We start from the raw sequence: 11,955 nt of genomic DNA on the forward strand, positions 1-11,955 counted from the left end.
TTTCTGTTAACTGTGCTGGGTGTGAAGTGTATGGATGTCCTTAAGGAACCCTGTGGCTCCTGACAGAGGGAAAGGTGCTGTGTGTGTATAATCCCCTCTTGCTGCTCTCCAGGGTCCAGTGAGCCCAGTCTGGTCTCTGCTCAACCACCAGACCTTCCCTGGCACTCCTGGCAGTGCCTGAGCTGCCCGTGTGAGTTTCTGCAAGGGTCCAAAGCAGCACTGCAGGACTCTGCTGGGGCTGGGACCTCAAGTCTTGCATCGTTTGTCCTCCTGAGCTGGTTGATGGAGCTGCACAAAACCTGTTTTGTGTTTTCCAGCAACCAGAGGGGTGCTGGAAATGAGCTTAAAGTTCTCTAAAAAATCCCTGGCAGCAGAATCAGCAAAAGCATATTGATATTTAATACTGAAGGAAAAGCACGACACGAGTTTGTAGACAAGGTTTGCTCTGGTGCTGCCCGGACAGTTAAAGCACACAGAGAAAAAGCAGATTCTGCTCAATCTCAACCCAAAACCAACCCAAAAATTGGGGTGAGGAGAGGAAAGGGTGAGGAGGGGAAAGGGTAGGGCTGTGTTCTGATCCACCCAGGCTTGCTGGAGCCCAGCCGGGTGTTAAGCCCCCAGCAGGCTCTGAGATCTTTTTTCCAATAAAACGTGTCCGAAACTTGACCTGTAAAACCGAATTGGTTTGGGCGGGGCGGGGCCCGTGTCACGTGACGCGCTGGGCGTGGTCTCTGTCACGTGACCGCGCTGGCCCCGCCCATCATGGCCGCCTACCTGCAGTGGCGCCGCTTCGTCTTCTTCGACAGGGAGACCGTGAAGGAGCCGCCGGGCCCCGATGGCGCCGCGGCCAAACCCTTCGCGCTGCCCCCGGGCATCGCCGTCTGCGACTCGGGCCGGGGCAGCCTCGTGTTCGGGGATATCCTCCCTGCGGCCTGCGGGATGCGGCGGCGTCCTGGCCTGCCCTTCTCTGTCCTGCTCTGCCTTTCTGTGCCCTGCCCTTCTGTCCTGCCCTGCTCTTCTGTCCTGCCCTGCTCTTCTGTCCTGCCCTGCTCTTCTGTCCTGCCCTGCTCTCCCCTCCTCTGTCCTGCTCTGCCTTTCTGTGCCCTGCTCCTCTGTCCTGCTCTGCCTTTCTGTGCCCTGCTGTTCTGCCCTGCTCTTCTGTCCTGCCCTGCCCTTCTGTCCTGCTCTGCTCTCCCCTCCTCTGTCCTGCTCTGCCTTTCTGTGCCCTGCTGTTCTGTCCTGCCCTGCTCTTCTGTCCTGCCCTGCTCTCCCCTTCTCTGTCCTGTCTGCTTTAAAAACAACCCCAAAAGCGCTGCTGGCTGTGTTGGTGTGCCAAGCCCATTCTGCACAGGAGTTTACTGACCCCCCTCCCAGGGCTCAGTGAGAAGCATTCAGGTGTTTGGTTCTGATGTGATTGGAGGGGTGGGGTTTTGGGGAGGTTTTTTTTGTTTGTTTGTTTGTTTTTTTCCCTTTATGTGCCTTAACTGTGCTCTAAATATGGAAGGGCAGATTTGGTTTCTGCCTCGCTCCCTTCAGCTGAGCAGTTTCCAGGCTTACAAGCTGAGGGTTACACACCTGTACCAGCTGAAGCAGCACAGCATCTTGGTCTCTGTTGGGGAGGATGAAGAGGGTATCAACCCCTTGGTAAGTCAAAGAGGAAAGTCCATTTGTAATATGGGTCCTTCTCAAGACTCCTGCAATTATCTCTTTCCTTGCTGTAAATACCTTGCCTGTTCTGGGCTCTGTGACATTTGACACCAGGTCGTGGCTTTCTAATAGCACAAGTTTTTTGGATTGTAGGTGAAAGTCTGGAACCTGGAGAAGAGAGATGGTGGCAATCCTCTGTGCACACGAATCTTTCCAGCAATACCAGGGAACAAGCCCACAGTTGTGTCCTGCCTGACTGTCCATGAGAATCTCAATTTCATGGCTATTGGTGAGTAAAACTGAGCTGTAACAGCTTAAGGAAAGCATTGCAGTCCTCACTCAGATGTAAAGAAAATGAACAGATAACACAAAAATCAACACAGAACATGCTGATGGATTTCCTTCTCACACAGCTGTGTTATTCTCCCAGGGAGATTGTGTGTCTTGTGCTGTCACAGAGCCTGAGAACATAAATCTGTAAATTTAGCTTGAGTCTGTGTGTTTTACACTAATAACTGATGCCTGATGTTCCCTTTCCCTGTCAGTCAGTCAGGCTACATATTTACTGCACCTGGTTCCAAATTCAGCTTCTGTTGGTACAGCACAAGCCATAGGGTTTGTGATACCTGATGTTACAGAGATGTTTTTTTCAGGAAAAAAACAGTAGAAACCTTTTTTTGTATAAGCCTATTTACCTTTTGGGATTTTACCATTCCTTTGTAATGTTTCTTGCTCAGCATCTGAGGGACTAAGAGCAGTAATGTTGTAAGGTTATGTGGACCCTGCACTGAAATTAAAAAGCTTCCCTGTGTGTGTGGTGCCCTTCCACCCTGGGACAGCTGACACCACTGGGGCTGTTGGCAGGCTGTGAAAACTCCACATTTTCCTTGCCCTTAGAAAACCTCCCTCTTGTCTTTTTACAGTGTGTTTTGAATAAGTTAAAATGATAGTTACAGGTGTGGGGTGGGAAGGCTGTTCATGGAACAAAACACAGACTCAAACAGGACTAACCTGCGTGTGAAATTTGTGCATGGAAAGAAGCTGAGCCTTGCTGAGCAGTGCCCTCCTGTGTGCAGGGTGTGACAGCTCTGAGCTGGAACAGGGGCAGTGGGAGGTGGTCTGGCACAGGCTGATGTGACAACCTGTGGCAATGCCATCCCTTCATACCCTGCTGGTGAGAGGTGTCATTGCTGACTGGAGCTGCCCTAACTGATGCTGGGTAAAATTTCAGGTGTGCTGTGACAGTAATAGCTCAGTCTGTCCCCTTCACCAGGTTTTGCAGATGGGAGTGTTGTTCTTACTAAAGGAGACATCACTCGAGACCGGCACAGCAAGACCCAGATCCTGCATGAAGGCAGTTACCCAGTTACTGGCCTGGCTTTCAGACAGTCTGGCAAAACCACCCATCTGTTTGTGGTGACCACAGAGAACATCCAGGTGAGAGGTCAGTTGGAAAGAGATTGAGGGCTGGAGCAGGTCAAGAGAAGAGCAACGAGGCTGGAGAAGGGACTGGAGCACAAGTGCTGTGGGGAGAGGCTGAGGGAGCTGGGGGTGTTCAGCCTGGAGAAGAGGAGGCTCAGAGGTGACCTCAGCACTGTCTGGAACTCCCTGCAGGGAAGTTCTGGCCAGGTGGGGGTTGGTCTCTTCTCCCAGGCACTCAGCAGTAGGACAAGGGGGCACAATGGGCTCAAGCTCTGCCAGGGGAAATTGAAGTTGGAGAGCAGAAAAAAATTCTTTGCAGAGGGAGCGCTCAGGCATTGGAATGGGCTGCCCAGAGAGGGGGTGGATTCCCCATCCCTGCAGGTTTTCAACCTGAGATTGGCCGTGGCACTGAGTGCCATGATCTGGTAAAGGGACTGGAGTTGGACCAAGGGTTGGACTTGATGATCTCAGAGGTCTTTTCCAACCCAATCCATTCTATGATTCTATGACTCTGACTTGCAAATTTCAGTGGTGTCAGAGTCGAGGCCAGAGCGATCCCCAAACACTTGAATTTCCTCCCTAGTCTTACATGCTGTCAGTGAAGGATTATCCTCACCTGGAGCTGGACACTCACGGCTGTGGATTGCGCTGCTCCTCCCTCAGCGACCCCTCCCAGGACCTGCAGTTCATCGTGGCAGGCAATGAGTGTGTGTACCTTTACCAGCCAGACGAGCGTGGCCCCTGCTTTGCCTTCGAGGGACAGAAGCTGATTGTTCACTGGTACCGAGGGTACCTCATCATTGTCTCCAAGGACAGAAAGACTTCCCCAAAGTAGGGCTCCTTGGAAAAGATGAGTTCTTTTTGCTCTTGCAGCTTCCTGCTTTCTCTCTTTTTCCTTCTTCCCTGTGAAGTTTTGCTCTTAGAGGCCAATTGCAACTTTGTCAGAGGCTTTTGAGGTTCCAGACCCATCTATAGATTAACTCCCATTGCAAGGGCAGCACAGTTAAGCTGAATGAGTGGGAATTTTTCCCAGTCCTATGAATTTCTCAATATAACAGGATGATGGAATTTGTGTATAAATGAAATGTTTTGCCTCTTGGCCTGTTTAGTTTAATTCCCCAAGTGAACCCTGCTTGTCTTGCTCTCTATACACCCCTAGCTGGCACAGGTATCAATATTTCAAGTTATGCTCTTCTTGTTTTCTAAAACTTTTTCTGCTCTCCAGGTCAGAGTTTGCCGGGAGTGAGGCACAGAATTCAGACAAACAGGTCCTGAATATCTATGACTTGTGCAACAAATTCATTGCATACAGCTCAGTGTTCGAGGACATAGTGGATGTCTTGGCAGAGTGGGGGTCTCTGTATGTCCTGACCAGAGATGGGAAGATCCATGTGCTGCAGGAGAAGGACACACAAACCAAACTCGAGGCATGTAAATCTGTTTTCTTATTAGTCTCTGCCTTATGTCTGCAAGATTGTACTGGCTCTGCAGATTGAAAAGTTAAACCATTCAAGTGAGTTACATAACAAGTGAGATAAATAGTTTTTCAGCATTACAGTGTTACAAGACATCTGGTATTTAAAAGCCCAAGCACATTTATGCATTAAAAAGAAAAAACAACTTGTGTTCCAGGTGTATTTGAACTTGCTTTGTGGGGTGGTATTTCTCTCACACTGCTCTTACCATGTGTTTAACAGATGCTGTTCAGAAAGAACTTGTTTGAGATGGCCATTAACCTGGCCAAGAGCCACCACTTGGACAGTGATGGTTTGTCAGAGATTTTCCGGCAGTACGGGGACCATCTCTACAACAAGGGGAACCACGATGGGGCCATCCAGCAGTACATCCGGTAGGTCCTGTGGAGCCAGGGGGTTGTTGTGCAGGTGGGAGCTGCAGAGGCCTTGGTTTCTGTCTCAGCCCAGGAATAAAACCAATCCAAGCCAAAAAAAAGCATGACTTGAGGTGAAAGTTCTACCCACAGGGAAAAATATTTTAATGAGATTAAAAGTCTTTGAACGCATTGCTTGAAAATTGCTCTGTACACCTTAGGATAAAGTTCTTTGCTTTGATCATACTTAAACATGAGTAATGTAGCCACACTGGGATGGAATGGGGCATGCTGGCATCATTAGAAAGAAGGAATGGCTCTAGGTAAGATGGATGATACAATCTGACCACTTGGAAAATACTCACCCAGTTCAATGTCAGTTTTAAAACACTTTGTGTTTTTTAAAACTTGGAGCAGGCTGGGCTTGGGGCTTACTGAAAACTTCATGCTCAGTTTTTAAGATGCCTCACAGTGTTCGGGTTAATGTGGAACTGAGCCTCTGGGTCCCCAATGTCTAGTGACAGTTGACATGTATTTTTACTGTTGACTTGCATTAAGTCTCATGGTAACTGTGGCTAAACTGCTCCACGTGAACATCAGCATTTAAAGCTGACTTTGAGTTATGCAAATGAAATGGAGGAAAATGTAGCTTTTTTTCCTCTTTTTTCGGGATTTCCAGTTTGCTGTGGTCAGAGCCTAGCCTGTTTTCACACTGCTGCATTTAAAGGAGGATTAACTCCTTGTTTGCTGTCATGGTTGCCCTCATTGAGGCCTTTGTATCTCTCTGTGTGCACATGGTGGTCTTACACCATAACTAGTTGTTGCAGAGCTGAGTGATCCCCAGTGGGTTAGTGCCTGCTGAAGTTAAGGCTTCTCTGTGCTGTGTTGTTAATTACTCCATTTATTTTGACTTCATGGTTATACAGTATCTTGTAACGTGACTCTTCCCCTCACAGAACTATAGGGAAGCTGGAACCATCCTATGTTATTCGAAAATTCCTGGATGCTCAGCGTATCCACAACCTCACTGCTTACCTACAGACACTCCACCTGCAGTCCCTGGCCAATGCAGACCATACTACACTTCTGCTGAATTGCTACACCAAACTCAAAGACAGCTCCAAACTGGAAGAGTTCATTAAGGTATGAAGGAGAGGTGAAATTGTGCAACTTTATTATGTCATCATAATAATTCAAAAGGGGAACTGACATTGGCTCCTGTAGGGCCATTAAGAGAGAAAAGAGTGGATTTGCCACTCAGTGTCCCTTCTTTGCTCCTTTATTCCCAAGCTCTTCCTTACATTCTCAGTTTGGTTGGCTTGCCATCTGGGGCTGAGTGTGACCTTGCCTGAGAGGTACCGAGTTGTCCCTGCTCGAGTTGTCCCTGCTTGTGCTTTCCTCCTCTTACATAACTGATGGCTGCTCCTGGACTGTGGGAATGTTTCTGAGGGACCATCTTTGTGCTTTTGTTGTTGGAGACGAGTGACAGCGAGGTGCGCTTTGATGTGGAAACGGCCATCAGGGTGCTCCGCCAAGCAGGGTACTACTCCCACGCCGTGTACCTGGCAGAGAAGCACGAGCATCATGAGTGGTACCTCAAAATCCAGTTAGAGGACATCAAGGTGAGGAGACAGAACTGCTCCAGTGTTCTTGCTTGGGAGAACACCACTTCTGTAGCCTCCTCTGCAGTGAGAATACCATTTGTGTAGTAGAGTAGGGGTGGAAATCAGAGGGTCTTGTTTTGTTTCAGATGTGGCTTTTTACAGTGCCCTTTAAGAGGGGGGAGAGTTGTTGTTGAGGGACTCAGCTAAATCTCTTCCCCAGGCCACATCCAGTGTTCCTCCCTGAGGAGGAAAACAAGCAGGAATAGGTGATAATTCAGAGCAAATGGTATTTGTGGCTTACTCACAGCACATCTTCAATGCTTTCTGTCCTAACCTCAGAGTGGAGAGAAGAGGCCAATGTGCTGTGACTGCTTTGTTGGCTGTCTCCACAGAACTACCAGGAGGCTTTGCACTACATTGGAAAGCTGCCCTTTGAGCAGGCAGAGAGTAACATGAAGCGCTATGGTAAAATCCTGATGCACCACGTCCCTAATGAGACCACGGAGCTGCTGAAGGTCCTGTGCACTGATTACAGGCCCTCGGGGGACAGTGACAGCCATGGGATGCTGGAAGGGAAAAAGGTACCATTTGTGTTGACAGAGAGTTGTTGTTGCTCTCCAGTAGTAGCTTTGCAGCAAGAGAGAGCTTCTCAGCTTGTGATGTCAGCCTGATGGTTTAGGTATAATGAGAGTTATACCTCAATATTCTCTGCTCAGGTGAGACCCCACCTGCAGGAGTGTCCAGCCCTCAGCACAGAAATGACATGGCCCTGTGGGAGGGTCCAAAGGAGGGCTACAGAAATGATCAGAGGGATGGAACACCTCTCCTCTGAGGAAAGGCTGAGTGAGTTGGGGTTGTCCAGCCTGGAAAACAGGAGGCTCCAGGGAGACCTCACTGCAGCCTTTCAGTACTCAAAGGGGGCTTATAGGAGAGATGAGGACAAACCTTTTAGCAGACACTGTTGTGATGGGACAACAGGTAATGGTTTTAAACTAAAAGAGGGCAGATTTAGACTAGATAGAAGAAGGAAAGTTTTTACAATGAAGTGGTGAAACACTGGACCAGGTTGCCTAGAGAAGTGGTAGATGCCCCCATTCCTGGAAATGAATATTCAAGTCAGGTTGGATGGAGTCCTGAGCAACCTGATCTAATTGAAAATGTCCCAGCTCATTGCAGGGGCATTGGACTAGATGGCCTTCAAAGGTCCCTTACAACCCAAGCTATTCTGTGAATTTATGAGCAGCTCTGTCCTGGTGTACTGGTAGTCCCAGGAATAAGAGACCACTTAATGTTATTGCCCAGAACTGATTCCTGACATAGTTGGTGTCCTGTGTTGTGCTGTATCTGTTGTGTCTCAGACTCTGGAAATGAACATTCCTCATGGCAGGAAGGAAGCATCAGTCCAGCTTAGACTGATCTAAGTGCTTGTCTTTTTCTGTCTGTGTTACAGGCCAGTTCTGAGGAGTTCATCCCAGTCTTTGCAAACAACTCCCGAGAACTGAAGGCTTTTCTGGAGCACATGACTGAGGTTCAGGCTGACTCTCCACAGGGTGTCTATGACACTTTACTGGAGCTTCGACTCCAAAACTGGGCACATGAACAAGATGAGCAGGTTTGAGCTCCTCCAGCATTGTGTTTTGAGAGACAGATTTGGTGTCTTTGAATCCTATTTGCATTCCTGCAAACCTGTGACCTTTCCAGCTGGGCATTGATAACATGAGGCAATACATATGCTGTGCTGGACAAATGGCACAGAAATGGGAAAGCAGCTTGCTAGCTGGGAGAATACTTCTTTCAGCAGGCTGAACTAGCTTTGTGTGAATCACATTTAAGAACAGATTCCACACAATACAGCCTCTGTGAGCAGATGCCTCACCCACAAAAGTATCTCTATTTGCTTGCCTAGAGCTGTGAGGATGATGGCTGTTTGGGCAAGGAAAATCATGTCATGTTTTCTTAAGAGGGATAGAGAACAAATAGCAAAACTGTCCTCTGTGAAAGAGCTGCAGATTGTCAGGTCTTGGTGGAAAATAGTGTGTATGTGTGTGTGTGTCTGTGTTGCTCTCCTTGACCTCTCCCCCTTCTCTGTAGGTCAAGGAGAAGCTGCACAATGAAGCCCTCACCCTCCTGAAGAGTGGAAGGTTCAAAACAGTTTTTGATAAGGCCTTGGTCTTATGTCAGATGCACAATTTCAAGGATGGTGTCCTCTACCTCTATGAGCAGGGCAAACTGTGAGTGTTGCTCTTGTCAGTAGAGTCCTTCCCCCACTGAGCCATAAATGCTTTCAGTGGTAGTGACCTCTTTAGTGTCTCAAGATGGGAACAGTGGATGATTGCTCAGCTGAAATACCTTGTTAGAGCAAGGCAGTCACATAGAGAGTGAATGACAGACCTGTCTGGCTTTGGGGTGAGTCTGGGGATTGCATGGCTGGGTGAAAACCTGAGGTCTCTGTAATAATTCAAAGGGAGAAATGCATTGTGGCAGCTGATGAGTCTTTCTCCCGTAGTTTCCAACAGATCATGCACTACCACATGCAGAATGAGCAGTACAAGAAGGTGATTGAGGTGTGTGAGTTGTATGGAGACCAGGAGGCTTGTCTGTGGGAACAGGCTCTGGGCTACTTTGCACGGAAGGAGGAGGACTGCAAGGAATATGTTGCTGCAGTGCTGAAACACATCGAGAACAAGAACCTTATGCCTCCACTGCTTGGTAATAATGACATGTGGCATTCAACCCACAGCAACCCCCTAAAAAAAACCCCTAACCCAAGCTAAAACAAACTACAAAAATACTCAGACCAGACTAATTTGTAGCACTCTGTATAGATCAGAAATTGGAGATGAATCAATGAAGTTGGAGCCCACTATATGAAGTAGTATTCCCTGTACTTTAGGGAAAAACTATTTCAGTCACAGCTCTCTAATTAGGAAAAAAGATCTGCAGTGTCAGTGAGATGTCTGTACATGATTTCTGTTCTTTCAGTGTGAGGCAGTGAGGGGCTAGCTGAAAGTCCTCCTGTGTCTTGGTGGGGAAGTTGAGCTGGAATCCACTCCCCTACTAGGTGCTTGCTTTGTCCCTGTTGGTCTGACCTATCCAGACATGGTCCCAGTTGCCCTTTTCCGGACGAGGTCAGACTGAAAGAAAGTCTTTAAGTGAGCTCCTCCAATTCCATAGGAATGCAAACTGTCTTTGCCTGAAGTGGCCTTTCCCAGTCTGCCCAGTCAGGACTAGTGTAGCTGCACATTTTGTGCTTGTGTTTAAACTAACATCTTGGTCACTCTCAGTTGTGCAGACGCTGGCTCATAACTCCACAGCCACCCTGTCTGTGATTAAGGATTATCTTGTCAACAAGCTGCAGAAGCAGAGCCGCCAGATAGAGCAGGATGAGCAGAGAATTCAGAAGTACCGAGAAGAAACCACAAGGATCCGCCAGGAGATTGAGGAGCTAAAAGCAAGGTGCATGAGTGTGTGCTGTCTTGTCTTGTCCTATATAAGGATAGAACTCCTGGTTTATTAAGGTAAAAGAGAGTTTGTCTTTCTTATGCCTCTCCATCTTGTCATTCTCTCAGTCCCAAGATCTTTCAGAAGACCAAGTGTAGCATTTGCACCAGTGCATTGGAGCTGCCTTCAGTCCACTTCCTGTGTGGTCACTCCTTCCACCAGCACTGCTTTGAGAGCTACTCCGAGAGTGATTCGGAGTGTCCCACGTGCATGCCCGAAAACCGCAAAGTCATGGACATGATCCGAGCCCAGGAGCAGAAGAGGGATCTGCACGACCAGTTTCAGCATCAGGTAGGGTAACATTGCCTGTAATAAACAGTTTAGGTTCATTTACAGACACATGGAGGCTGGTAGGAAAGGAGAAGGCTTGAAAGCATTTTGTAAACAAGGTTATGTTGAGTGTGAATAATGAGGCATTAGACCCCAGTGTGACTGCATTGTGTAGAGGGCATGAAGAGGTCTTGCTGCTCTACACAGATGAAAGAATCCATTCTCACCTGACCCTCAGATGGGTTGAGACCTATTGGTCAGTGTCATGGCTGGTCAATAAGTTGTATAGAACAAATTAGGAAGAAAGGAAAAAAAATTGTGTGGTTCAGAATGGGGACAGGACCAAAATGTTGCATCTATATTGTATTTGCCAAAGATGAAGTGGTGAAGTTGAGAATGGGATATAAGTGGAAACTAGAGCAGCTGAGGCTGCCACCTTCCTGCTTAATTCAGTTGTTAATTATCTCCTCTGTGCATGGCTCAGATATAGGGTTGAAACATGAGGTGGAATGGCCAGTGGCAGAAAATCCATAATCTTCCTCTGCTACATGCAGTCCTTGCATGGAGTGAGCAAAGAGCCAGGGAGTGCCATGGGCTGGCCTGTCCCTGATAAAGATGCTCTGAGTGCAGGCATGGAAAGGAAAGGGGCTGGAGGCAAAAGGCTCTGGAGGCTTTTGCTGATGCTGCTGCTGTGTGTCCACCAGCTCAAGTGCTCCAACGATGGCTTCTCCGTTGTTGCTGATTACTTTGGTCGTGGTGTCTTCAACAAGCTGACGCTCATCACAGACCTGCCCTCGGGAAAGGCGGCCACGACGCTGGAGGCCGGTCTGCAGCGGGAGCTGCTCATCCACACCAAGCGCAGCACCTGACCCGCCCCGCACTGTCCCTGTGTCCCCTCGGCTTGCACAGGGTCCTGCCGTGTCCTCGGGCACCTCTGTGTGGCTTCACCCCTTGGTCCCAATAAACCAGCATTGCTGGGCAGTGCCATGCCCTGGGCTCCAATAAACCAGTGTGGCTGGGCAGGGCTCCACTAAACCAGTGTGGTCAGGCAGTGCTGTGACCTGGGCCCCAGTAAACCAGCATGGCTGGGCAGTGCTGTGCCCTGGGCTCCCATAAACCAGTGTGGTCAGGCAGTGCCAGACCCTGGGCTCCAGTAAACCAGCCAGGCCCTGGGCCCCAGTAAACCAGCATGGCTGGGCAGGGCTGTGCCCTGGGCTCCCATAAACCAGTGTGGCCAGGCAGTGCCAGACCCTGGGCTCCAGTAAACCAGCCAGGCCCTGGGCCCCAGTAAACCAGCATGGCTGGGCAGGGCTGTGCCCTGGGCTCCCATAAACCAGTTCGGGCCTGGCCCCCAGTGAACCAGCCAGGGCCTGGGCTCAAATAAACCAGTGTGGCCAGGCAGTGCCATGCCCTGAGCCCCAATAAACCAGGGTGGCCACACCCAGGCAGGCCCTGGGCCCCAATAACCCATCCGGGCCGCGGAGTGCCCGAACAGACCAGCATTGCCCCCTTTGTGTCCCCCCCGGCCCCGCGGGCCGGACTGAGGGCCCGTGTGCAGGGGCGGGGTTTTTCGCTGAAGGGGGCGTGGCCTTCCACGACGGGGCGTGGTCTGGCGGGGGCGTGGTCTTGCGGGGGCGTGGTCTTGCGGGGGCGTGGTCTTGCGGGGGCGTGGTCTTGCGGGGG

At 49.5% G+C, this 11,955-nt stretch overlaps 1 protein-coding gene across 1 annotated transcript; it reads left to right on the top strand.

Annotated features, from left to right (window-relative positions):
• The first annotated feature begins 743 nt into the window (after positions 1-743).
• VPS11 (VPS11 core subunit of CORVET and HOPS complexes) lies at positions 744-11,253 on the top strand. Its single transcript, XM_071576349.1, has 16 exons — positions 744-916; positions 1,496-1,644; positions 1,801-1,936; positions 2,921-3,084; positions 3,653-3,900; positions 4,295-4,496; positions 4,767-4,918; positions 5,854-6,040; positions 6,376-6,519; positions 6,894-7,082; positions 7,952-8,113; positions 8,593-8,732; positions 9,008-9,210; positions 9,786-9,957; positions 10,071-10,293; positions 10,977-11,253. The coding sequence occupies exons 1-16, from the start codon at positions 763-765 to the stop codon at positions 11,139-11,141; spliced, it is 2,790 nt and encodes a 929-aa protein (XP_071432450.1). The 5' UTR covers positions 744-762; the 3' UTR covers positions 11,142-11,253.
• Positions 11,254-11,955: the final 702 nt, after the last annotated feature.

The sequence above is a fragment of the Pithys albifrons genome, chromosome 23, assembly GCF_047495875.1.
Source record: "Pithys albifrons albifrons isolate INPA30051 chromosome 23, PitAlb_v1, whole genome shotgun sequence".
NCBI classification, from domain to species: Eukaryota; Metazoa; Chordata; class Aves; order Passeriformes; family Thamnophilidae; genus Pithys; species Pithys albifrons.